Here is a 26076-nt window from a genome sequence, read left to right on the forward strand (position 1 = left end):
AAAGAAAGAAAGAAAGAAAGAAAGAAAGAAAGAAAGAAAGAAAGAAAAGAAGGGGAGGGAGGAAAAGAAAGAGAGAAAGAAAGGAAGGAAGAAAAGAAGGAGGGAGGGAGGAAAAGAGAGAAAGAGAGAGAAAGAAAGAAAGGAAGGAAGAAAGAAAGAAAAGGAGGGAGGGAGGAAGCAAGGAAGGAAGGAGGAAATAAGCCATCATTATGAGCAAGAGTTAGCAAACTTAACCTCAAAATTAGACTCCCAAGAACTTCAGATGTTATATGAAGACTCTAAAGATATTGTAGAATAGATATAATTAAAATGCCTGGATGCATGTAAGGCACTGAAAGCATAAGAAAAGAATAAAATACTGTGAATAGACATGTGTGAAAAAGAACAAAATAGAACTTCTAAAAATGAAAAAATGGTAACTGAAATGTAAAGTTCAAAAAAAAAAAAAGGCTGAACAGCAGATTCAACACAAATGAAGAGAGAAATAGTGAACTGGAACACTGATCTAAGAAAATTACCCAGAGAAAGAAGAAATAGAAATTATGAAAAACAGGTTAAGTGACACAAAGAATAAAATGAGAAGATCCACCATTTGTCTAACAGGAATTTCAGAAGACAGAGTGGCTGAGGCACTATTGAGAGATAACGGTTGAGAATTTTTCAAAATTAATGAAAGATATGCCTCTTCAGGTTTAATAAGCACAGTAACACTTCTAAATTATGTTACTTTGTGTTTTATCCATCTTTGTAAATGGTCTTAAATCTTTTTTGGAACAAGATCAAATAGAAACAAAATATTAAATGAATTAATTTTAAAATAAACTAAATGAAGGTATGAATGTAAAGTTTCACAGACATTTATGTCAGGCTGGGCTGGGATACATATCAGTTAGTACCATTTCACTTGTAAATGACATAAAAATCCATTTAAAACTGTCTTAAGAAACAAGGAGCAATCATTGCTAACATTACTGAAAATATAATGAGTAGGGCTGCTTTTAGGTGGGGCATGATGCAGGTTTCAACCATGCATTCAGGATCTACTTTTCCCGAAGCTCATCTCTGCTTTTCTGCATGTTAGCTTCATTCTTACGCTCTGTCCCTCACTTAAAGGGGGGACATAGCCTCCCCGTGAGGATAGAGTCTCTCTTTTTTGTTCACTGTTTAGTCCCCGACCCTTAGAATAGTATTTAGCACATAATAGGCACTCAAAAAATATTTGTAGGAGTAAAAAGGAGGAGAAGGCAGAAGTAGTATCAGCACAATTTCTGAGCAGGAAAAAGAAAAAGGGAACCTATACCAGATATGTTTTAGAGAAACTGCAGAACAGTAAAGACAAACAGATTATCTTAAAAGTCACCTGACAGATTACCTACAAAGGAGAACAATTCGTAGCTGACTTCTCAACAGTAGCCACAGAAGAAATAAGTCAGACGCATTCTACATTCAAAGTGCTGACAAAAACTAACTCACCCCAGAGTTCAAACTCCCCTAAAATACCACTCAGGAGGGCTCCAGTTACCTACTGTTGCATAACGAACCTCTCCAAAATGTAGTGGCTTAAAGCAACCACCACTGTATATTTGCTCACAGTTCTGTAATTTGGCAGGGCTGAGTGGGGACGGCTCACTTACGTTCTGTGTGGTGTTGGCTGGGATGGCTCATCTGGGACTGGAGGAAACAAGGTAGCTTCACTCACACGCGTGGTCCTCAGCGGAAAGGATGGGAATGGCAGGTGGCGTGTGGGGCCTCTCTTGCCCTTGGTCATCTTTCATCCTCCAGGCCCCCTCTTCCTCTGTCCAGTGGGGCAACTGAACTTAGTTTCATGGTGGCTGGACCCAACTGGGTGAAAGTGGAATCAGTCAGGCTTCTTAAGACCTAAGGCTGAACCTGGCACAGGGTCACTTCCACATTCTACAGATCAAAGCAAGTCACGAGGCCAGCCCACATTTAAGGGAAGGGAAAATAAACTCCATCTCTATGGGAGGAGTGACATGTGCATCACAGGGATGGACAGAACTGTTGGTGGCCACCTTTGCTGACAATCCAACACAACAAGTGAAAGTGAAATAAAGACCATTTCAGATGAAAACTGAAAAGAGTTCACCATAACATCACTGGTGTTAGAGCTGCCAACACATCTATTTTAAGAGAAAGGAAATTGAACTCAGAAGGTGTGAGATGTGTGTGTGTGTGTGTATCTGAATCACTTTGGTGTACACTTGAAACTAACACAACATTATAAATTAACTATACTTCAATTTTTTAAAAAAGCAATGAAGAGTAAACACACTGTAAACCTGTGGGTAAATGGATATAAGCACCAACTGAGGAAAACTGCAGCAGTGATGGTGATGAATTGGAGGTGTAGAAACTAAGGCAGACCCGCAATGCTAGATGGAATTATGGAAGGTGGAGGTAATCAGAGTTAAAGTATTCCAAAGGCCCTGCCTCCGTCAGGGGATCATCACATTTCTGATTAATTTTAGAGTTGGTGTGCACGTGAAAAGAAGGGGAGAGAAGCCCTTAAGAATAGGAATGAAATCTATAATTTACAAGAAAACAAATGAATGAAGGAAGGAATGAATACAAGTAGAAAAAATAATAAAAGAGGCTCGGACTTCCCTGGTGGTCCAGTGCTTAAGACTCCGTGCTTCCATTGCAGGGGGCATGGGTTCAATCCCTGGTCCGGGAACTGAGATCCCACATGTCACGCAGCATGGCTAAATAAATAAAGAGGTTCACTAAATTTGATAAATATAGGAAACAAGGGAAATATAGGAAACAAAAGAAAAAGTAAAAAGAAAAAACCATGAGGAAATTAAGGAGCACAGAATAAGATGGTAAAAATAGGTTCAAATAATGATAACACTTAAACTTGTAAGTTAAAAGATACAGATTCTCAGATTAGATCTATGTACTAACATGGTGGAATCTCAGAAACATACTAGCACCAAAAAAAAAAAAAGCATCAAATTGCCAAATGATACAGTACAAATACCCCCCATATGCAGTACATAAGATTTTAAAACATTCAGAGCAGTACAGGGGTTCCTGAAACAATTAAACATAGAATTACCATATGCACCATATGATCCAGCAATTCCACTTTTGTGTACATCCCCAAAAGAAACTGAAAGCACATACTTGAACGGATACTTACACACCCACGTTCACTGCAGCATCATTCACAAAAGCCAAAAGGTGGAAAGAACCCAAATGTCCATCAACGGATGAATGAATAAGGGAAACATGGCGTACATATGCAATGGAATATTATTCAGCCTTTAAAAGGAAAGAAATTCTGACAACAACATTGAGGAAATACGTTGTTAAATCAATTCAAGGAACCTTGAAGATACTATGCTAAGTGAGATAAATCAGACACAAAAGGACAAATATTCTATGACTCTATTTACACAAAGAACCATAAATTCAGAGAGATAGAAAGTACAATGGTGGTTTCCAGGAGTTGTGGGGTAGGATGGACTAGGGAAGTTATTGACTAATGAGCACAGAGTTTCAGTTTTGGAAGATTAAACGTTTCTAGAGATTGGCAGTGGTGATGGTTACGCAACAAGGTGAATGTACTCAGTGCCCCTGAACAGTACAATAAAAAATGGTGAAAACGTTAAATGTGAAATTTTATGTTATGTGTGTTTTACCACAATAAAAAAGAGCATGCAAAGCAATACTACACGTAGTTTGTAGATATATACAGCAAAAGTATGAAGGCGCGCATGAGAGTGGGAAACTGCAAATTCAGGAGAGCAGCTACGCCTCTGAGGGTCAGGAATACAAGCGGGGACCTGTTATGTTTCAGTACTAAAAACAAAATCTGAAGAAAATAGGACAAAGTCAGGTCGTAGGCATATGCATGCTTCTTACCGTTACACTCTAAGCTTTTCAACACGCTTTGAGTTTCCCGTAATCTGAAGGACTAGGTACCAGGAATGCCTGCTAAGGAGGAGTCGCGACGCAGCCCCACCCCCTCTTCGGAGACTCAACCCTAAGAATAGGCTCCTCCCTCCTCGTGTCCAGAGCAGCCTCCACTGATTTGCCAAGTGTGGAGCAGAGCCTGGAACTTTCTTTTTTAATTGAAGTATAGTTGATTTACAATGCTGTGCCAATCTCTGCTGTGTTGCAAAGTGACTTATAGACTTATAGACATTCTTTTTTAAATATTCTTTTCCATTATGGTTTATCCCAGGAGATTGGATATAGTTCCCTGTGCTATACAGTAGGACCTTGTTGTTTACCCATGCTAAATGTGATAATTTGCATCTACCAACCCCAAATTCCCAGTTCATCCCTCTCCCTCCCTCCCTCCCCCTTGGTAACCACAAGTCCGATCTCTACGTCTGTGAGTCTGTTTCTGTTTTGTAGATAGTTTCCTTTGTTCCATATTTTAGATTCCACATATAAGTGATATCATCTGGTATTTGTCTTTCTCTGACTTTCTTCACTTAGTATGATAATCTCTAGTTGCATGCATGTTGCTACAAATGGCATTATTTTATTCTTTTTTATGGCTGAGTAGTATTCCATTGTATATATATGTACCACATCTTCTTTATCCATTCATCTGTCGATGAACATTTAGCTTGTTTCCTTATTTTGCCTATTGTGAATAGTGCTGCTATGAATATAGGAGTGCATGTATCTTTTTGAATTATAGTTTTGTCTGGGATGCCCAGGAGTGGGTGGGATTGCTGGGTCATATGGTAATTCTATTTTTAGTTTTCTGAGGAACCTCCATACTGTCTTCCATAGTGGTTGCACCCACTTACATTCCCACCAACAGTGCAGGAGGGTTCCCCTTTCTCCACAGCCTCTCCAGCATTTGTTATTTGTAGACTTTTTGACCGGCCATTCTGACCGGTGTGAGGTGGTACCTCACTGTAGTTTTGATTTGCATTTCTCTAATAATTAGTGATGTTGAGCATCTTTTCATGTGCCTACTGGCCATCTGTATGTCTTCTTTGGTAGAGCCTGGAACCTTCGACGTCAGAAGATCCTTCCAGGCCCATCCTCTCCAGGCTGACCAAACCACGTCCTTCTTGCAGAAAACCCCAGGACTGGAGGGGCAGAGAGATGGTCTGAGGAATGGAGCTATTAACAAGCCATGCACCTGGACTGTGGGTGTTGCAGGTGGCCTTCTGTAGGGAATCTGGAAGCTTTCCAGTCCCGGGTCTCCACTGCCCCGTGCTGAGCTGCAGGCTGCTGTGGGTGGCTGGCTCTCAGCAGCCTCTCTCGCCCCGCTTCACTCCACCCAGACTGTGGCGAGGCCCCCAGGACAGTTCTCTTCTGTTGCCTGGAGGCCAGTCTTTGCTTGTCAGACCACCAGTTATTCTTGGAATAAGGCTCAGCTGGGCGTCTGCTACCCTCCCTCCAGCTGCAGATTTGTGTCATACAAGACACAAATCTCAGAGCAGGAGGGTCTGGAAGGACAGCCTCGTGGTGAGTCGCTGACAAGGAGGTCCTCCCAGGGAGGCCTGACAGTACCTTAACCAAGACCTCGGGGACGCTGTCATCCAAGTGGCGTGAGGCGGAGGGAACTGTCCTGCTCCAGCCCCTCAGCTGCCGGAATGGACTCAACCAGCGCGTCTCTACCCACTAACAAAGCAGCCACTGCCCTTAGCTGACTCTCTGTGTACCTTGAAACACGCCACGTCTAATTCTTACAACAAGCCTCCAGGAGAGATAATAGCCCCAACTTCACAAGTGAGGACACTGGGGCTCAAAGTGATCGCCTGACTTGCCTGTACTCGCGGGGACCGTGTACGACCGAGACTGCCCCCAGAGGCAGGCATGGACCCGCGGGCCTGGGAGCTGAGCGGGGCTGCAAGTCACAGGCTTGGGGCTCCGGCACGAGCCCCGAGGCCCCACACGTATGAGCAGTACTGACTGAGGAAGGTGCGTGGGCCGTGACAGACAGCGGCAGGCGACTCAGTGCAGCATGTTAGAGGAGAGCATGCTCCTCGCCTGCCCTTTCATTTGTTTTTTTAACTTCTCACCACAATAGAAACTGCTGATCTGCAGGTGTGCAGCTATTCTAAGAGAATGAATGGCTCATGTTAGATTCCATGGACGGCACGGGGCCTGCCCCCCCCTGCCCTGCCCGTCGCAGGTGGCATCATGCTCTGGCTCGTCAGGTTGCTGCGGCCGTCTGGCCTCCCCTCCTGTCCAAATGAGCCAAACCAAGCAGGCTGATGGACTCTGGAAACTTCAGATGATTTTATAATGAACTAGGGTGCAACACAGGAACGTCCATAAAATATGTATGACAGTTGAACAGATCATTGTAGAGCAAACACCTTGTAATGGATCATGAAATAGAACGTCACCAGCACCCCAGGAGCTGCAAATGTCACCTTCCATCTACAGTCACTCACCGTCCTGGCTTCGCTGCCCGTGACGGTGCCAGGAGCTGTTGGCACAAGGGGTGATGAGCACTCTGGGGCTCTGGAGTTGGTTTCCAAAGCTGTGAGGAAGGTGGGCCAGGCACCTGATCCAGATAGATGGGTCGATCTGCCTCTGACACCCAGAGCCGGACTGAGGTTAGGCCAGGATCACTGCAACATTGCTGGGACATTAGGACACTGTGCTGGGAATGAAGGAAAAGGTACTGACCAGAAGGCCTCAGAAGAAGGACCTGCCAGAGACTCCATTCACCCAAAAGGGACAGAAATCTGAACACCAGTGGCTTAAACAACTAAGGGGTTTGTTTTTCTCATAAAAGGGGAGCCCAGGGCTGTGTGACTCACGGTACCATCGAGGGGCCAGTCTCTCTTTCTGCTCTGCCATCTTAAGCCTGTGGTTTTCAGCCTTGGGTTCATTGCTTTGTGGTTGCAAGGTGGCTTCTGCAGATCCAAGCACTTCATCTGTGCTCAAGGCAAGAAGGAGGGGGAAGGGCAAAGGGCCAAGAGCAAAGCCGGCTGAGTCCTCCCCCTCCTAAGGAGTTTTCCCAGGAGCCTCTTCCAGTGGCTTTCACTTATAGGTGTCAGAACTGGGTCCCCAGCTAACCCTGACTGCAGGGGAGCCTGGGAAATCAACCTTTTAAAAAAGCTGGTCATGGACTTCCCTGGTGGCGCAGTGGTTGAGAGTCCGCCTGCCGGTGCAGGGGACACGGGTTTGTGCCCCGGTCTGGGAAGATCCCACAGGCCGCGGAGCGGCTGGGCCCATGAGCCATGGCCGCTGAGCCTGCGCGTCTGGAGCCTGTGCTCCTCAACGGGAGAGGCCACAACAGTGAGAGGCCCATGTACTGCAAAATAAATAAATAAATAAATAAAAATTAAAAATAAAAAAGCTGGTCACATTGCTACCCTGAGAATAGACACTGAGAAGGAAACCAGTAGTTCTTCCTCAAAGAAATACTTTGGGTCAAGGCAAGGAGACCCCTCCTCCTCCCACTCAGCCCCATCCCCGCCAGCTACCTTCTAAGGATGGGGGGTCCAGCAGGTCTTTTACCGAGGGTGTAAGTGTGGGCCAGAGCTGACTTACTGAGGACTAAGAGAAGGCTGGGCTGCCTCTCGGGGTCCCCCTCTCAGTCCTTCCCCCACACAGCTGATTTCACAGCTTCACCATGAAACCAAAGCTGAATAAATATTTTAAAGTATTATTGAATACTTTTCCCACCAGTGACACATCTGCTTGTAAATGTGCTAAGAAAGACTAGGCAGACAAGCTAAGTGGTGAGACTTGGGTGAGAACATCGAAGAAAGTCCGGGCACAGACACCCTGAGGCAGGGGGAGCTGTGTCCTTGTGGGCTGAGGCGCAATCCAGATCCAGAAAAAGAACGAACAGAGCATTATATTTATCGACCATCCATAGTTAGCCTGTAGAGTTTTCCCAAGCAAGACAATATGATTTTTCCTTTTTGATTTGTAAGAGATCTTTACATATTAAGGATCTCAATATGTACAGAGTATCTCACTGTAAAGGGCACCACGTGACTAGGAGTCAGCACCCAGGCTGAGGGCTCATTCAAGGGTGGGGCGCTGGACACTGTGGGGAGAAGGGGGCTCTGCAGTGGGGTCAGGTCTCCTCCTCCCCACTCCCCACTCATACACAGGCATCACTCCTAGACATACATTCAGAATTTGGGACATTGAGACACTTAACAATTGGGATACTTCACGTAAATATATGGATCTCTGCCTACATTGAAAAGTTGGAAGATCTAGCAAACAAGGACCCCACATTCCCTTACATCAGCCAGCTTCTGCAGCGGAGACCCCAGTTACACAAGAATGTGCTTCCCGGTCACCCCAGATCCCACCAAGCATCTTCTCCCTTGCATGGTTAGTTTCCTTATTCTCAACTATGTCCCACAATTGCGTCCTGGAATTTGAGTTTGCAACCCCTAACAGCCTGCAAAGCCTTCAATTGATATACAGATTACCTGGAATGGCAGGGGGAGCTGCCCAGGAGGCCACGGCCTCTAATGGCCTCCATCAGGGGCTCCTGGGACCCAGTTCTGACTGAAATCCTCTCTCATGGAGATTTACAAACATTGCTAACGCCATTAATTACAGGGTCTGGATGGGAGAAAGGGTGTGTGACTTGAGTTGAGGTCACCTGGGAGCCTGTGAATTTTGCTGATCCTGGGCTGTGGCCCTGGGACTCCTGGCCGGGCAGGGAGATGCCCAGTCTCCTGGGTGTGGTGGAAACCCATGTTCTCACGGGGAGAGGAAGCCACCACAGTGGGTGAGGTGAGAACAAGAGGTTGGGCATCCTGGGTGGGCAGACGTGGCTACAGGTAGCTGCCGCAGGCTGGTGCCTGGCCCAGATGCATCCTCTACGCCCTTTCTGCAAAAACTGCTGTCATGTGCAGAAATGTGCAAAGTCTGAGAGTGGGTGCTCAGAAGTCCCCCCACCATGTGTGTGCAGGCAGCCCTCGAGTCTCAGCCCCAGGCCCAGCCATGTACATCTTTCAGGCAACTGAGGATTTTAAAAAAGAGGTGTTTTTGATCTCCAGGTGGCTGTGGTTTGAGCAGGGTGGTGGGAGGGGACTTGAGGCTCTCTTGTCTTGCTCCAGGCCTGGCCAGGGAGCTGGGCCTGCCTGGGAGGAAGGGACAGTGCTGTGGTGCGCAGGCTGGTGGCCAAGCTGCAAGGGAGCAAGTGCCACAGGGTCTGCCCTCCCGCTGCGGGCCCCTCCTCTCCTGCTGCCGGGACAGAGCTCCCCACATCTCCCCTCATAGCAGCCCCCATCCCCAACCTCAGTGGTGTTCTCCCTGTTCCCTTGGCCCTCTGGGGTGTCTCCTGCCCCAGGGATGGCCCAAAACAGGGCCTGGACCAGTAGGAGAGGCAGGTGCATGACGGGGCACCCTGGCCGATATGACACAGCCCCCGGAGCACAGATTGGCACCCCTTTCCTGGGAACACAGGCCCCCATGCCCTCAGGATCACCATCTGAGAGGTGGGGCTACATCACTGGCACTCTTGGCAAGAGGACGAGAGGGGGCCTGGCACTGAGAGGCTCTAGGCCTGCCGTGACCAAGCAGGAGGCCGAGCCACGCTGGCTCAGCTGCCCTGGGGCCCACAGCGCTGGACTGCCCAGAGCTATCAGATCACTAACTGAGAGGTGGGACCCTCCTGCCCTGGGGAGTCCTGACACTCCCCATCAGAGCAAACACACAAGAGATTGAGAGGCTGGCCGGGCACACCCACACCTGGGTCCCCTGTAAAGGATATATCAATGCAGGACGTAGCTCTTTCCCCTGGAGCTCACAGAGATGTTCCTGTTCTTAGTCCAAAAGTCCAACTCCAAGGCCAGGGTCTCAATGTTGTCCCCGGGGTGGAGCCAAGCACCACCTCCCCCCCAGGCACCCTTCCCAAGCCCCGACCTGGGAGGTCTCAGGAACGAGGATGCAGGGCAGCACGGGGAGGGGTGCCCACTGTAGGAAGGTGGTTCTGCAGCATGCCCTTCAGCATCTGGGGCGTCTCAGAGAGGAACAGACCCTCCATCAGCCAGTAGGAGTCCCTGGGAGAAGGATAGCTCAGGCATCACACCACCCCACGCAGGACGCCCCGCGGGCCCCGGGCTCCCCCCGCGCACGCCCCGCTCCCTGCCCCGAAGCCCCTGGCCGCTCCCCAGTAGTAGAACTCAACAAAGCGCCCACCGGGCACAACGAAGGGGTGTCTTGAGTAGATCAGAGAGAAATGCTCAGGGTGGCTGAGGACCTCTGGCCTCACCTGGAATCAGGGGAGAGGGCACAGGGAGCCTGGGACCCATGTGGAGTGGGGGCTGGAGGAGGCTGGGAAGCTGGAGGCCCTGGCAGCCGTGGGCTTTGGAGCCAGGCAGCCCGGGCTTGGGTTCTGGCTCTGGGGCTGCTCAGCCGTGTGGCCTTGGTCAAGGTCTGGGCCATGGGGAGTCTGGTCTGCTGGGCCCCACATGCTGGCCTCTGGCATCCCAGCAAGAGCACGACGGTGTGCAGGAGCCTGGACCGCTCAGCCCAGTGCCTAGCTGGGGGGGACCATTTCCTCCGTCTCCCAGTGCCCCCCGAATCTCGGCTGCCACTGTGAAGCCAGGCCCAGAGGATCAGGGCCCCCCAATTCTGGCCCAGGTGTGGATGAAATCCCAGTACCTTTTCCCAGTGAGGCGGATGTGGACGGACATGGCCAAGGGAGAGCACAGTAGGACCGGAGTGGGGCTTGCTGTGTCCACATCAGGTGTTTTCTCTGTCCATCCTCTCCCAGTTCTACACCCGTGAGGTGGCTTTAGTGGGAGAGAGTCAGCCCATCAGGGATTTGGCGGGGAGGAGCGGAAGGGGCTCGGGTTTGCTCCCACTGGGTGAGGGGCTGGTGAGGAAGTGGCCCAAGCTGGCACACGACCCTGGAGCACTGCCCTGTGCCAGTGGGTGCCAGGGCCCTGGGGTCAGGCTGGAGGACAGGTGCTGTGCAGCTGGGGGCAAACTGCTGCCCTCTCTGAGCCTCAGGCAAAGGAGAGAAAGTGCGTGATAGAGGGTGCTGAGCACAGCGCTGGGCCAGGATCAGCAGTAGCAATTATCATTCCTGAGCAGAGGCCTCACCAGAGGAGCTCAGGGACCAGGGAGTCCCGCAGGGGAGTGAACAGTCACCATGTGGTGTAAAGGGCAGGACGGGGCAGCCTGGGGGTGGAGGACAGGCTCGGTTTGCCTGGGGGAGGCTGGGGAGGGCAGAAGGTGAGGAGTTAGAAGTAGATGTTTCCGTCCTCCCCCTCAGTTCTTTCTAGAGAGTCCTGTAGGGCCCGAGTAGGGGTTCTGGTTACTCCTAAACCCAATGCCCCCTGGGAGAATGACTCCCAAGCTGTGAGATACTAAAATTTGCAGAAACCAAGCTAGGCCGCGCTGAAGGCTGGCCTGTGAGACAAGGAGGAAGGGGCTGGTCAAGTATGGCCTTCAGCGTAAAAGATCTGGAAGTTTACCCCATTTACCACACTCCTCTCGGGCCGTGACCCGGGCAACGTGGACAAGGCTCTGAAATACCTGGAGGCGAGGGGGCAGCAGGGCGGGCTGCTACACTGGGGGCAGGGCCACCTGTCACTCCCTGACTCTGACCTGTGACCTCTGGCAAGTGGCAGCCACACCCCACTCCGCCCAGGGCCTTAGCCTGAGGGTCCCACTTCTGCAACCAGGGGGCAGCTGTGAGCCAAGGAGAGAAGGCCCCCAAAGGGGACATCTGGCTTCAGGAGGGCCCAGCCTCTTGGCTCCCTGTCCAGCCCCCACCTACACTCATGGTAACGTCTGGAACCTTCTAGGAAGATCCTCACCTACCAGAAGACAGGCCAGCAGTGGGACTTCTCCAATGCCTGGGCCCCCTGCAGGACGTGCTCATCAGAGGTGAGGAGGCAGGGATGGGGCCTCTCCCAGGGCCTCAGCCCACGGAGGTAGAGGGTCCGCCTGCCTGGTTCTGGGGAGGCGTGAACAAATGAGGCAGAGGCCCTTCTCTGGCTCCTCTGCTCTCTCCGCCTCTCACTCAGCAAACACTTACACCTACCTCCACCTGTCAGGGGAATCGGCCCTCCTCTCTCCACACTCAGGCCTGGATGGGAGCAGGTTGGCCCCCGGCTCCAGGAGGGAGGTCTTAGCACCCGGGGCCTCTTTCCCTCCTTGACGAGAATAAGGCTCAGGCCTCTGCTCCCCCTGGGATGGGGGCTCTGGAGATTCAGGGTCCTACCTGGGGTGGGGTCCAGGTCTGGCCAAGTCTCCTTCAGCCAGAGCCCAGGAAGTAGCTTTCCAGCTGGCCCAGAATTGCATCCGAACCAACTGTGACATCTACTCCAAAAAGTCAGCCATGTATGAGAAGGTGAGCTGCCCCTGAGCCCGGTCCCTCGAGGTCCTCCTCCCCACGGTGAGATGGAGGAATCGTCAGGCTGTGCAAAGCCCAAGCCCCCACAGCTGGGGACAGTGGCGGCACCTGGTGGCCATTCTTGGGCACCGCAGGGGTCAGAGCTGCGGGCCAGAGCAGCTTCTCCCTAAGGGGCTCCCATTTCTGGCTTCCCTAGAGGTCTGGCGTTGCGGGGCTGGGGTAGGGCCTGACCTTAGAGCCCGTCCTCTTGTCCCCAGTATGATGTCAGCAACGGTGGACAACCAGGTGGTGGAGGGGAGTATGAAGTTCAGGTGAGTGGGCCACAGCCTCCAGGGAACTTCGGGGCTCTGCCGTCCCTGCAACTGACCATGACCTCCCCTCTCCGGACCTGTTTTTTCCATGGAGGTGGGTCCCAGGGAAGGGCCTGACTGGTGCTCCCTGGTACCCCTGGGGCTATGCAGGGCCAGAGCCTCTAGGTGGGGACCTATATACCCCATAAAAGGACTTGGGGGCCTTCCCCAGAGATCTTGCCCCACTGACCTTACCTCTCTCCAGGAGGGGTTTGGCTGGACCAGTGGTGTGGTCCTGATGCTCCTGGACCGCTATGGTGACCGGCTGAGCTCGGGGACCTACACAGCTTTCCTGGAGCCCCACTGCCTTGCAGCTGCCCTTCTGCTTAGCCTCCTGCCTCAGGGACGGGCCTTCACTCCCTCATCTGGCTCCAGCTCCTGCCAATTAAACCTCCACATGAGTCCCTGCGTTCTCCTGCCTCTTGATCCTTTATCCCTGGAGAGCCCACCCCCCACCCCCAGGCCGGTCCTTGGTCATAGTGGAGTGGAGGCAGGGTAGGGACCTGGAGGTCACGGTTGGGCCCTGGGTCCCTGGAACATCTAATAAGGTGGAAATGCTGCATTGTGGGGAGACCTAGCTTTCCTAACCCACGTATCCCAACCCCATGTCCCCCACCACCAGGCCTCCCAAAGACATAGTCCAAATGCTTTATTGTTCTGCTGAGATGCTTACAAATACTGAAAAACATCCAGCCTGGACCCAGCAACCATGGCCCAGGGCTGGGAAAGGGGACAGGAAGGTGGGCTTAGTGTTAAGGCGGAAAGGGCTGAGCACAGACAGCTGGAGGCCTGGTCCTCTGCTCTCCATTTCATCCCCCTTCTGAGGCTGCAGGGAGGGCAACCAGACCTCAGGGCACCCCCCTCTGCTGCTTCCTCTCCTGCTCAGGACTTCCATCAGGGAGAATCTGAACAACCCTCTGTCAGAAACTCAGCCCTATAACAGAACCCCAAAGACAGCCTTCTAGCTTCTTCTCCCATCCAATGGCTCCTCCTCTGGTCTATAGTTCCCAGCTTCACCCCTTCTGGCTCTAGGCAAGGCACGAGTGGAAGGGGAGGGCTGGACAGGGGAGCCAGCAGGCTGTGTATCAGGGCCTGGAGACGCAGGCAGGGGGCAGGGAGAAGGTGTTCAGTCCCTTCCCCCCAGCAGGAGATGCCCAAGGGCCTGGGCTGGAGAGATGATGGCACATACCCTCAGACGGGCCCACCGCTGAAGCAGTGGGCTGAGCCACGGAGCCACGGCAATTAGTATGTAACCATGGCGATGAAGCCATCACTGTGGTGACCATGGTGATGGGTCTGTAAAAAGGTGATAGAGCTGGGACCTCAAGGATGACAATTCCGGTCTCTGGCCCTTCAGCAAAGTAATAAAAAATATAAACGCAGGACAACAATGGGGTAGAGCGGGGTTTGAGAAGTACACCGCCTGAGCTGTTACCCCACTCTGAATGCGGCTCTGCTCAGCCCCCAAGGCCCCTGCAAAGGGGGCTGAGGCAAGAGGGGATCTTTGGCAGCTTCTGGTACCATAATTAGTCCTTTACAAAAGAGAACACAGGCTGGGGAGCACAGGTGCCAGGTCAGAGCGGAGGGGCCCCTCTGTGACAGCTCCTCAGCCTGGCTGGGCCTGGGGCAGGACCCTGAAGGGTTATTGCAAGTTCTGGGCTCCCAGGAGGCAGCAAAGCCCCCTCCCCAACTTTTATCTCCTGGCTGGTTCTTTAGGGGGCTGGAGCTCAGAAACTCACAGGACGAGCTCCTTACAGAACATTACAAAGTCACTTCTTGTACAAAACCCCAGTCATGCTCCGCCCTCCAGGGCCTCTGGGAGCACTTGTGTGAGGCCTGAGGCCCAGGGCGTGACTGTCTCCAGGGGCGAGTGGAGCAGCAGGCAGTTGGGCCTGGGTCCTGGGCCGGCCTGAGGGTCCACGAGGCCCATTCAGTCAGTTCATGAACTGGGTGTAGCCCTCCGCCCCAGTGACGATGACATCCATCCAGATGCGCATGGCCTCTGCGGATGGGGCCACCATGTAGTACAGCCGGTCGTGGGTCTTCACACAGAAGGTGAGGGCCGGGTTTGGGCTCTGCCGAGGGAGAGAGGAAGGTCTAAGCCAGGGCCCACCCCCAAAGGCCAGGAGCATCTTGCATCTGCCTCGCCGTCTGCCCTTCCTCTCTCTGGCTCCAGGACGCCCTGGAGCTCGAGGCTGAGTCCTTAATAGGCCCAGAGCCCAATCCCCACCACCAGGTGGGCCCCAAGCTGAGACAGTCCCCTCCTCTCAGCTGGGCAGTCCTTGGACCCTGGCAGGGACAGATGCTGCCAGGCGGGGGCCCTGCTCCTTGGTACCCGCAGGCACAAAAGGGAAAGACTCAGTCTCAAAGGGCTGTTCCAGTGAGGACCAGAGTCTCTTCTCAGCAAAAGAGGAACAGACGGAGAAAGCTACAAGTGGGATGCTGGGCCCCAGGACCCCAGAAGGGCAGAAGATCAGGGATAGAGTGGGCATCTGAGGCTTGGCGGGAGGCAGGCTGACCTGCATGAAGGCAGATGGTCCCAGCCTCAAACGTCTCCTGTTTACCAATCCTCTTGACCAGATCTAGACTCTGAGGGCCCCCTACTCCCCTTGTAGCCATCCCTTCTGCACTGCCCACCCCCACGGGGGACACATCCTACCGTCATCTCAGGATTGGGAGGCAAGCAAGCGTACTCACGCCCACAGGGGCTTCCTGCTCTCTGCAACCCACCTGGCTCCCCCCTCAGGCCTGGGGGAAGGGGGGGTACTTAGGGGAGAGTCAAGGGTCAGGGGCGAGAAGGGTACAGGAGGCATTAATATGCAGTAGTTCTGGTTACAGGCATATGGGGAGGGGTACCTCAGACACCATAGTGAAGCTGAGAAACCTCTTCTGGGGAAGGGAGAGGGAGAGAGGAAGAGAAAGCTTAGAAAGAGAACAAGAGATGGCTCCGAGCCTCTGAAGAGGGCAGGCTGGAGGCCTTTGCTCACAGAGCCCTGCTGGGCCCACCCCTTCCCCAGGGCTGTCCCTCTGCCCCTCACCTTGGCTGCACTGCGCAGGTGGTCATAGTATACTTCCTCGATGGCCTGGAAATAGATGACCCCTTTCAACTTCGTCTCATGCTTGTCTGCAAAGGAATAAGGGCCAGGCTTGTGGACGTGGAGCGTCCTCACGTGGGAAATGGAGTGATTCCCAGGACTCCAAAACAGAGCCCAGCAGGGAGCCCGGAAGACATGGTCAGTGTTCAGCCTCACTCAGAATTATGGAGAATGCAAATTAGAACTCCACCGAGACATCACTTCTAACCTATCGGAACGGCAAAAATACACCCCAAATACACAGCACACTTTTGGTAAGTCTGTGGAGAAACAGGCGGTGTAATAAATCTGACAGGTGGGAACTGGTAAACCCTTAGGAATGGTTTGGCTGCGTCGACCAAAGTTAGAAAGGTGTTTGCCCCTCAAGCCAATTTTTACACTTCACGAGAATTTATCTTACACATGTACAAAATAACAAATTTACAAGCTTCACCATAGCAGTACCTATAGTCATGAAAGATTAGAAACAAGCCAGGTATCCATCAAGTGGAGATGGCTAAGCAAATTAGAGTGTGCCACATGATGGAATACATCCAGCTGTTTAACAGAATGACAGAGAAATATCTGATATAGATACAGATTCAGAAATAAATCTAAGGACTTCCCTGGTGGCACAGTGGTCCAGGAAGATCCCACATGCCACGAAGCAACTAAGCCCGTGAGCCACAACTACTGAGCCTGCACTCTAGGGCCCGTGTGCCACAACTACTGAGCCCACGTGCTGCAACTACTGAAACCCACGCAGCTGGAGCCCGTGCTTTGCAACGAGACAAGCCACCACAATAAGAAGCCCGCGCACCGCAACAAAGAGTAGTCCCTGCTCACCACAAGAGAAAGCCCACTCACAGCAACAAAGACCCAACGCAGCCAAAAAATAAATAAAAGTAAAAAAATTTAAGAAAAAAAAAAGTATCCGCCTGCCAATGCAGGGGACACGGGTTCGAGCCCTGGTCTCTGGTCCCACATGCCGCGGAGCAACTAAGCCCGTGCGCCACAACTACTGAGCCTGCGCTCTAGAGCCTGCGAGCCACAACTACTGAAGCCCACACGCCTACAGCCCGTGCTCTGCAACAAGAGAAGCCCACGCACCGCAAGAAAGAGTAGCCCCCGCTCGATGCAACTAGAGCCGCGTGCAGCAACGAAGACCCAATGCAGCCAAAAATAATTAATTAAAAAAAAAAGAAATCTATAAAATATTCCCAGATATCAATATCTAGATATAGATATATTTGAGATAGAAAGATCTCTAAGATACATTAGCAGGAAAACAAGGAATGTATTGGGTGCTATCTTTTGTGTAAGAAAAGGGGTAAGAATACATGTTTGCATTTGTTTATATTCCCCTAAAGATACTCCAGAAGGATACACAAGAGATTTAAAGGTGGTTACCTGTAGTGAGAGGGGGCGTAATGCTCAATTTAAACCTTTTTATGTGTCTTGAGTTTTGAACTATATGAATGCATTTATCTATTTAACTCCAACAGTAAAAAATGGAAGGAAGCATATAGCATCTGGAGGCAGGGGTGGCAGGAAGGAGGTGGGCAAACCCGCAGAGCAGATGACTGCTCGGGTGGCATGGACAGGGCGCTGGCAGGAGAAAGCACAGGGCCCGGGCCATCCCATCTTGGGGCAGACACCGAGCAGGCACCTCAACTGACGTCCTGGGCACTGAGCCCAAGTCACAAAGGAAAGGCCACAAGATCACTAAACTCAGACTGCGATGGCTGGCACCCTCCCCCACCCCCAGTGTTGTTTCAGGCCCAGGTATCGATCCCAGATCATTGCTACAGCCTCCTAATGTGCCCCTGCCCCGCCCCCTGCCCCTCAACTCACTGGCCCTGATGCCGAGGGGGGAGCTTCCGGAAGCAAATCGAATCCTGCTGCCTCACTGGACGTTGCTGCCTCCTTGGCTGGGCAGAGGTCCCTGACAGGCCGGTGCCAACGCACCCCTCTGGCCTTGCCTCACATCCCTCCCCTGCACCAACTGCAAGTTCTCTCCGGCCAGACTGAGCTTCTCACGGTCCCCTAACAGTACGCTCTGCCGACACTGGAATGGTCTCCAGCCCATTCCCTTGGCAAACTCCTATGTCATCTTCAAGACCCATTGCAATTGTCACCACTGGCGTGCACGGTTGTGCTCTCCCGTGCCCCTACAGCACGGATGGTCCTCTGTACAAATCTCACGGTGCTGAATCTGAACCCTCCTTTTATCTGTTCGTAGGTCTAGCTCTCCAACACTGACTGCTATGTCCTAGCACACGGCAGGTGCTCAATCAATGTTGAATAAATGAGCCCGAGGCACTGGGATCCAAAGAAGTCAGAGACCCTTCTCTTAGGAGCCCACAATTCGGGGGAAAGGAAAGCAGACAAACAGCCGCTTATCAGCTGTGTGACCTGGGCATGGTTAGGACTCTAAGAGAACGCCTACAGGTCACTGGCAGTCACGAGGGTTAAGTGAGAGAACACACTCCGACTGTTCAGCAGTGTCTGGCACAATACACGCGGCATCTGTCATGACATCATTACGCCCCAGGGCTGGTACCACACGGCAGAGGGACCCTGTATAACACAGGAGTTAACAGCGGAGGGCAGGAACCGCTCCCAGTGAGGCGGGACCAGGAAAGGCTTCACCAGAGGTGGCTTCTGATCCGGACCCTGTAGAATGGAGGGGTTTCATGGAGTAGGTGGGAGGAGGGTCCAGACAAGGGCAGGGAGGATGTCAGCTTCGAGGAGCAGGCCAGGCACACCCAGGGCCCTGATCCAGCCACAGGCCCGCCTCCACCCGGCACTTCCTCCTCAGAAGAGGGACCCAGCCCCATCCCGGCCCCTGGGCCTGGCCTTCCCTCCAGCCTCTGTTCTCTCCCATCTCTTCCTTTACTGGAAATAGTGCCACATTCCTGCCTCTGCTTCCTTACCTCCCACCTACCCTTGATGGATCGCGTGCAATCTGGCTCCCACCCCGGTACGTGGTGGAAACCATTCCCTCGTCAAGATCCAACCCCTGAATCAAATAACCTTTGGGTCCACATTACTCTTGGCCTTTCTGCAGCCTCCATCATCGCTGGTGACACCCCCTGCCTGCACATGTCTGCTCCCTTCGCTGGCTTCCTTCTCCATTTCCGCCCTGCCCTCCCCTTCCCCTGTCTGATTGGGTCTCCTTTTGTTTCACAGACATTAAGGAACGTCACATGCGCCAAGCACCAGCATAGCACCTGGCATGTGGCTTCCTGCCTCCTGCCCCTTTCGCTTTGCTGGTGCCTCCTTCCTCACAAGGGTGGACCTGCCCCAGAGTGCAGCTCTGTTTCTCCCTCTTCTCTGCTCTAAAGTCTAATTGCCCAAGATCAGTCCTAGCTCTGCCTCTTAGCAGCTGAGAGACCTTGGGCAAGTTACTTAACCTCTCTGTGCCTGATTTTCCTCATCTGTAAAATGAGTGTAAAAACAGTGCTTCCCTCACAAGATCACTGTGAAGATTAAATGAGATGAGGCACGTAGAGTGCTTAGCACGGCATCTGGCTCATACAAGTGTTCAGTAAGTATGATCTGCTATCATTAGTATTATCGTTATTATTATCATTCCAACAGTTTCAACTTCCACTCTGTCTCTAACCCTGACCTTTCTCATAACCCTAGATGCCCCAGGGGCACTTCAACCTCAATGTGCCTAAGATGGAGTTGTCCTCCCGGGCCTGTTCCTCTCAATCCTGACAAAGTCCCTTCCCAGCCTAGGTGGAAACATGGGGGCACACGTGTCTCTGCCTCCCCGTACCCAGGGCCCAGGTGGCCAGGGAGGGCTTCTTGGAAGGGGTGGCACTTGGTTGGGGACCAGGTCAGGGGGGAAGCAGGGTGCTCCAGGCCTGAGCGACTCCAGCACCAAACCCTCCGGCCCTCTCCTTCCAGGCTCCCAGCAGGACCGCTCCTCCCGGCTTTGTGGTTGGGTGGGGCCGGGTGACTGGCTGAACAGACCCACTAGTGACTTGGGGACAGACCCCAGCTGGGGCATTTAACGCCAGTGCCAACCCAATCAGGCTTTTCTTTACCCTCTGCCGCTGCAGCCAGCAACGTTCTAGAAAGGCATGCTCTGAAGCAAAGAGAACGCTGACGCAGAGCAGAGCCCCCGCCAACCCACGACGTACATGGACACGTACCAGGAGTAAGTAGGGATACGCGGGTTTTGAGCCACTGGGATCTTAGGACAGGTCGCTTCCGCAGCGCAGCCTAGCCTATCCTGACCAGGATATGATACAGCATCCCACGCTCCACGTGGGAGCTGTCCAGAGGGAATTGCAGGGAGGGAAACTAAGCTGGAGGCTGGGTGCAGAGGGCGGAGGGAGCAGGATGGGCCAGGGGGCTGTCCTCAGGGCTGCCCTGAGCGTCCCGGGCACTGCTCGGCTGCTTGTGCTGGTGCCTTTGCAGGAACTTGCCCGAGGGGGAATCCACGGGACTCCATGCGCCCACAGCATCTGGGGTCCCCTACAGCACTCCCATCATTCTTTGCTCACTAACTGCCTCCCTGACAAAAGGCTCCAAGGGAGAGAGAGCTGTGGCCACCTTGCTTATCACCAGAGCCTAGAATAGTGCCTGTAACTTATTAGATGCTCAGTAATACTGCTGAAAAAATGAATGCGTGAACAAATCAATGGAGGCGAACCAGGTATACTCTGTACATTTTCAGAGAGGGGAGGACAAGACCCAGCCCAAGCCCCTGGACCCCACTTGGAAGCTTCCAGAAGACCCGCTGTCCTGGGTGACAGAGCCCAGGGGTCCTGGCTCTGGGGCAGTCTTGGGGGAACTCACCCACATAATAGGAAAGGGTGCGCTTGAGTCGATCAAAGACAAACCAGCGCTTCTTCCATGATTTAATCTTGCCACCCATCTTGACCAAGTAGCCACGGCAGACCTGGTAGAATGCAGGGGTGAGGAAAGACCCAAATGTGCAGCCCCTAAACCTTTATTCCCTGAGCAGCAATGTCAGTGCCATCGCCTGTGCCTGTATTTGTTGGGGGGCTGTCCCCAACATCTCTTCAGGCCAGCACACCTGGTCCTGGGACAGGGACCGCTGGTGTTAGGGCAGGAACTAAGGCCACTATTCCGAGAACCCAGGAGGTGCCTCTGAACATGGGGTCCCCACCACGACACCCACCCCGTGCCCCGGGGCCACGCGTGCCTGTACCTTGCTGCTGAGCACCACATGCATGCAGGTATCCACACCGTGGCCTGAGGACTCAATGTGGGTCTTCAGGTCAAAGTCCTCCTTCCGGATCGGCAGGTAGCGGGTCAGGGGTCGTGCCTGGGAGCAGAGGGTAGGATCAGTAGGGGCCCCTCTCTTCCCCTGTCATTCCCTTGCCCGGGCCCCTTGGCTTCAGTCCCGAACCCCCAAAAGCCTGCCATCACTCCCTCCCCACCCTCCTGGCTGTCACTCTGGTTTCATGGGGCTTTGGCCAAAGCAGGGACCTGGCATGCCTGTGCTGGCTCCACCCAGGTCTGGTCAAACTGCTGAACGGCTCTACGCCTCAGTTTCCCAGACACAGCTGTCCTTGTCCTGTTCCTGCCCCTCCTCTCCCTCCTGGGCTGAATGGAACAAAGCAAAGGACGAGATGTGAACATGCTCTTGGAAGAAAAGCCCAATAAGAAGCCTGGTCTTGGGGGCTTCCCTGGTGGCGCAGTGGTTGAGAGTCTGCCTGCCTATGCAGGGGACACGGGTTCGTGCCCCGGCCCGGGAAGATCCCACATGCCGCGGAGCGGCTGGGCCCGTGAGCCATGGCCGCTGAGCCTGCGCGTCCGGAGCCTGTGCTCCGCAACGGGAGAGGCCACAACAGTGAGAGGCCCACGTACCGCAAAATAAAAAAGAAGCCTGGTCTCTAACTTCCTGTGGGGCCTTGTTTGGGTCACAGTCCCTCTCTGGGCCTCCGTCTCCTTATATGTAAACAAGGGCTTTGAACTAGAGAATCTCTAAGGTCTGTTCCACCTCAAAATTTCTGATACTTAACTAGAATTCTCAGTCAACTGGAATTTTTTTCTCCTCTTTATTTCGACGAAGAATGTTAGAATGACATGAAAAGGAAACATTACAAATTATTTAAAGAAGAAACAGGGACTTCCCTGGTGGCGCAGTGGTTAGGAATCTGCCTGCCAATGCGGGGGACACGGGTTCGAGCCCTGGCCCGGGAGGATCCCACATGCTGCGGAGCAGCTAAGCCCCTGCGCCACAACTGCTGAGCAACCCCCGCTCGCCACAACTAGAGAAAGCCCGCACACAGCAACGAAGACCCAATGCAGCCAAAAATAAATAAATAAAAATAAATTTATTAAAAAAAAAAGAAGAAACAAAATGCTCAACTTCCCAGAGGTGCCCCAAAGATGAGCTGACGCCATCCACCTCCTCAAAGCTGGTGGCCCCTGCAGCCATTCCTGAGCCCCAGCGCAGGGGGCTAGAGAAGAGAGTCCCAAAGAGACCACTGACAGAGACAGGAAAGGGGAACTAGGCATTTAGCAAAAGATTCCAAGCACAGAGATAAAACTCACACACAGAGTTTCTTAATTATTTCTAAATTCCCGAGCCAACCTACCCCTTAGAATTCATGTTGCAGCAACATTAGGAAATCATGGAGCTATGATCGCCAGTCACTGCTGGGTAGGACCTCCACGCTGGGGAGGCCTATGGAAACCCCCAGAGGAAGGGACAACCTGTCTGAATCTCACATGTTCTCCCAGGGGCCCAGGGTCTGGGACCAGACACACAAGTCGATTTCCCTGCCCAACCTAATTTCTCCCTCTCCCTTCAACTGCTCTGCTCAAGTCTCCTGTATAAGGAAAAAGCCCAGGATTGGCTTTTGTGTAAGGATGGATTCTTGTCCCAAGGAGAAACTAGTACATTCTCTTTTGGAGATGTAAACCGAAAGTCAGAGTGAGGCCAGTTGCTGGTGGTGGGGCCTAGAGCCAAAAGGTCTGGTGGAGTGAGGCTAGGACAGCCACAAAGCACCAGAAGCAGGAGGGCATCAGGGACCGGGAAGGAGGTGCAGTGCAGACTCACGAGGCAGAGGTGAGGCCCCTGCGAGAGGCCAAGGGTAGCCACCCTGATTCTGACTCAGCTCCCATCACTGGAAGGCCTGTCCAGACCCTCTTCTCTAAAAGGTGGCCTGCCGCATCCCCACAACCCAATCAACACACACACACACACACACACGCACACACACAGACACACAGCGGGTCCCTGTTCCTTGGGGCCAAACAAGTCCCAGGTAGAATTCTGCTTGTGCAATCCTTTCTGGAGAAAACAGGCTCTACAGCCCAGCAGGGGTAGTACCCTGGGATATCCCGACCCCTCGTCAGCCCTACCCTTAAGCCCACCACCCACTCACCTGCGAGAACTGCTTCTCCCGCATCTTGACCTCCTTCTCCACGAGCTGATGCCTCCGGGCGCTCTCGCCCTGCAGCCTCCGTTCCACCTGCTCCCGCCGCCTCCGCTCCTCCTCCAGGGCCTGCCGCCTCAGCTCCATCTCCCGCTCCTGCCCCCAAAGCCAGGGCTCAGTGCCCACCACTGCCCTCTTCCCCCCCAAGTCCCTGCCACCCCTCCTCAGGCCGGGGCAGAGCCACAGGAGGCACCCACCTCAGAGGGCAGCCTGGCATGAGGGGCCATCATCCCCCAAGCCCACCCTCTCTAAGGACCTGGCTGACAAGGGTAAATGCCTTAAAGTGAGACCAACCTGGCTTCAAATCCTGGCTCTACCACCACTATGAGCTCTGGACCCTGACAAACTCCCTAAGCCTCAGTTGCCTCATCTGTAAAATGGAGCCAAGAGTGCCTACTCCTGGGATTGTAGCGAAAATTAAATGAGATCATGTGAGTAAATGCCCATCACTAACTCCGGCAGGAAGGAAGCACTCAATAAAAAAATGGGGCTTTTATAATTTTATCTGAATTCCTAGGACATGGATTGTCTAAACAACCTAATCGATAAGTGAAGGCCCTCTGAAACTCCAAATGAGAAACATTTATGGTTGAACTTCAGATTTTATGGGAAAAAAATGAACTTATGAAAGCCATTATCAAAAGATTTTCAGTCATTAAAACAAATCATTAAATACACAGCATGTGGGTGATGTTTTGTATGTCTTCATCAATGATAACAACCTTCATATTAACTCCCATCTGTCATTTCTTCCCAGCTCAAAACTTAGCAGAACCTCCTTTTTCTCCATTTGTCAAGAGATGTTTGTAAATCTGCCCTCCTCTGAAGTAAATAAGACTAAGAGGCCTTCTTTTCTGGTTGATCTCCTGCTCCCCGGGTTCCAATCTTAACTCCAGACATGCAGAATGCCCGGATGATAGAGACAGATGAGCTTCTGCAGATTCTCTATTTCACCTCCTCCCCAGGCACGGTTTCCTCAGCCTGGCTGTGCCCACGATGAACCCCTGGCCCCTCTGCTGTGTCCCAGGCCCATCAGTAGGCAACGTGAGGCCCCGGCAGCCAACACCTCTGCTCTGGCTTGGACATCTGCCTTCTCTCTGTCCCCATCCTTCAACCCCAGGTCCTAGCCATCCCCAAGAGGAGTGACCTGGCACTCAGGTAGACAGGAATCAAAATTTCTGTGGTGGCCAAACGTCCAAAGGGGTGAACACACAAAGACTGGAAGCTCCCATACGGGAAATTCACCATTGGACACTGGGTGCTGCGTCCCCTTTTCCTAAGAGCTGTGAAACTGGTCATCTTGCCAAGCCTCCGCGTCCCCCACTTGAGGAACACAGGCTTTGAAAACACTCTTCCTCAAGGGACTGCTGCGAGGACAACGTGGGTGAAGGGGCCCGGGGAGGAGCGGAGGCCCTTGGCAGGCGGAGGGCAGCCCCGGGGCCCCGCACCTCCTCCCGCCTCCCATGGCCCAGATCTGCCTCACCCTCGACTCCATGAGCCGGCTCTTCTCCGCATGGGCTTCTTTCAGCATCTTCTCCATTTCTTCCGTCTTCCCCACATCCAGGCCGCTGGCACTGGGGAGGCAAGGGGAGGAGGCACACGGTGGAGGCGGCGGCCCTGGTGTGGGCAGGACGGCGGCGGGCCGTCGGGTGGCAGCCGGGGCGCGGGTACCTGGACATGGTGTCGGGGGAGCAGGCCGAGTTGCCCCCCGTAGAGATGCTGGTCTCCATGCTGTCTGAGCTCTCCAGGCTCAGCGTGTCGTAGGCGTGCTCGCCCTCCTCCCCTCGCTCCCTGGACGCCGGCAGGTGGTGCAGGATGGAGTGATGCAGGAGCTGCGGGAAGCCCAAGGGCCCGGCCGGGAAGGGCGCGGCCCCGTGCAGGGCGTCCCACTGGCACTGCGCCTCGGCCGCCGCCTTCTGCTTCAGCTCAGCCAACCGCCGCCGCTGCTCCTCAATCACCTGCTGCCCTGCAGGAGCGACAGGCGGGAGTCACGGTGGGCACCCCACCTCCCCAGGGAGGACGCCGGCCGCATCACAGACGGAGGGAGGAGGCGAGCGGGGAGAAGGTAACACGGGGCAGCCCCCTTGCCCCCCACCAGCTTCCCTGAAGCCCCCGCAGCTCCAGGTCCGGCTGCCCTGGCAACGCTTCGTCACCTGCACAACTGGCCACAGCCATGCAGCCTGACTTCAGCGCTCCCACTGTGTCCTGAGCCCACACGCGGCACCGAACCTGCCCAGGTGGGGCCCCGGCAGCACGACGGCCAGGTGGCTCCAGCTCACAACCATGGCCTGAATAGGTGGGCAGGGCACATGCACCCACCCTGCTGCTGGGGAAGGGTGAAGGAAGAGGTGCTGGGAGCCCCATGAGCACCCACATCAGTGCAGACCCTGCGGCGATGCAGAAGCAGGAGTGCCAGTGGCAGGAAAGGAGGAAGGGGAGACGAGGCGGAGCACAGCTGAGGCAGGAGAGAGCTCAGCTGGCGGGGTGAGGCCAGCCCAACACCCCAACCCAACTCAGCCTGGGAGTCTGCCTGCGGGCAGTGGGGGCCTGGGCAGAATACATCATGCGGTTGCCCGGGCAGGGGCTGCCTGGCCAAAGCAATGCCCTCAATGACCAACGCTCTACCTGCTGGGTCGTCAGTTGGGAGGGGCTCGGCAGGAAGCGACTCGACTGGTAGGGGGGCCCCGGGTAGAGACACAGAGGGGATGAGAGGGGAGAAAGGCAAGGACTTGGACTTTCAAAACAAACAAAACGCACATGAGCAACCAGGACTCCTGGGTCCCTAGAGACAATATCTTAGGGAAGCATTTGTGGAGGTCATCAAGTCCAACCCCTTGCCTCCAGACAGGATAACGTCTATCTCTACTCAGGTCAACAAGCATTTCCCTTATTTGCTGCGGTCTCTAGGAAAGATCTCACAGCCACCACCA

The 26076-nt window shown here is 53.5% G+C and overlaps 1 protein-coding gene across 12 annotated transcripts in view; it reads right to left on the minus strand.

The window, feature by feature from the left end:
* Positions 1–13276: 13276 nt before the first annotated feature.
* PHLDB1 (pleckstrin homology like domain family B member 1) overlaps positions 13277–26076 on the minus strand; it is a 46310-nt gene continuing 33510 nt past the window's right edge. For 10 of the 12 annotated variants that reach the window (XM_029207787.1, XM_029207786.1, XM_029207792.1 and 7 more), the window contains 8 exons: positions 25772–25816; positions 24818–25112; positions 24630–24720; positions 23096–23242; positions 20908–21024; positions 20532–20634; positions 15681–15766; positions 13277–14717 (listed from right to left, as the gene is read on the minus strand). In XM_029207787.1, coding sequence (XP_029063620.1) covers positions 14577–14717; positions 15681–15766; positions 20532–20634; positions 20908–21024; positions 23096–23242; positions 24630–24720; positions 24818–25112; positions 25772–25816 — 1025 coding nt within the window. In that variant the 3' untranslated portion in view covers positions 13277–14576. The remainder of the gene's footprint in view (positions 14718–15680; positions 15767–20531; positions 20635–20907; positions 21025–23095; positions 23243–24629; positions 24721–24817; positions 25113–25771; positions 25817–26076) is intronic. The other 2 variants (XM_029207789.1, XM_029207793.1) reach the window with 1 other exon arrangement.

The sequence above is a fragment of the Monodon monoceros genome, unplaced genomic scaffold, assembly GCF_005190385.1.
Source record: "Monodon monoceros isolate NGI ecotype Baffin Bay Population unplaced genomic scaffold, NGI_Narwhal_1 Super_Scaffold_7, whole genome shotgun sequence".
NCBI classification, from domain to species: domain Eukaryota; kingdom Metazoa; phylum Chordata; class Mammalia; order Artiodactyla; family Monodontidae; genus Monodon; species Monodon monoceros.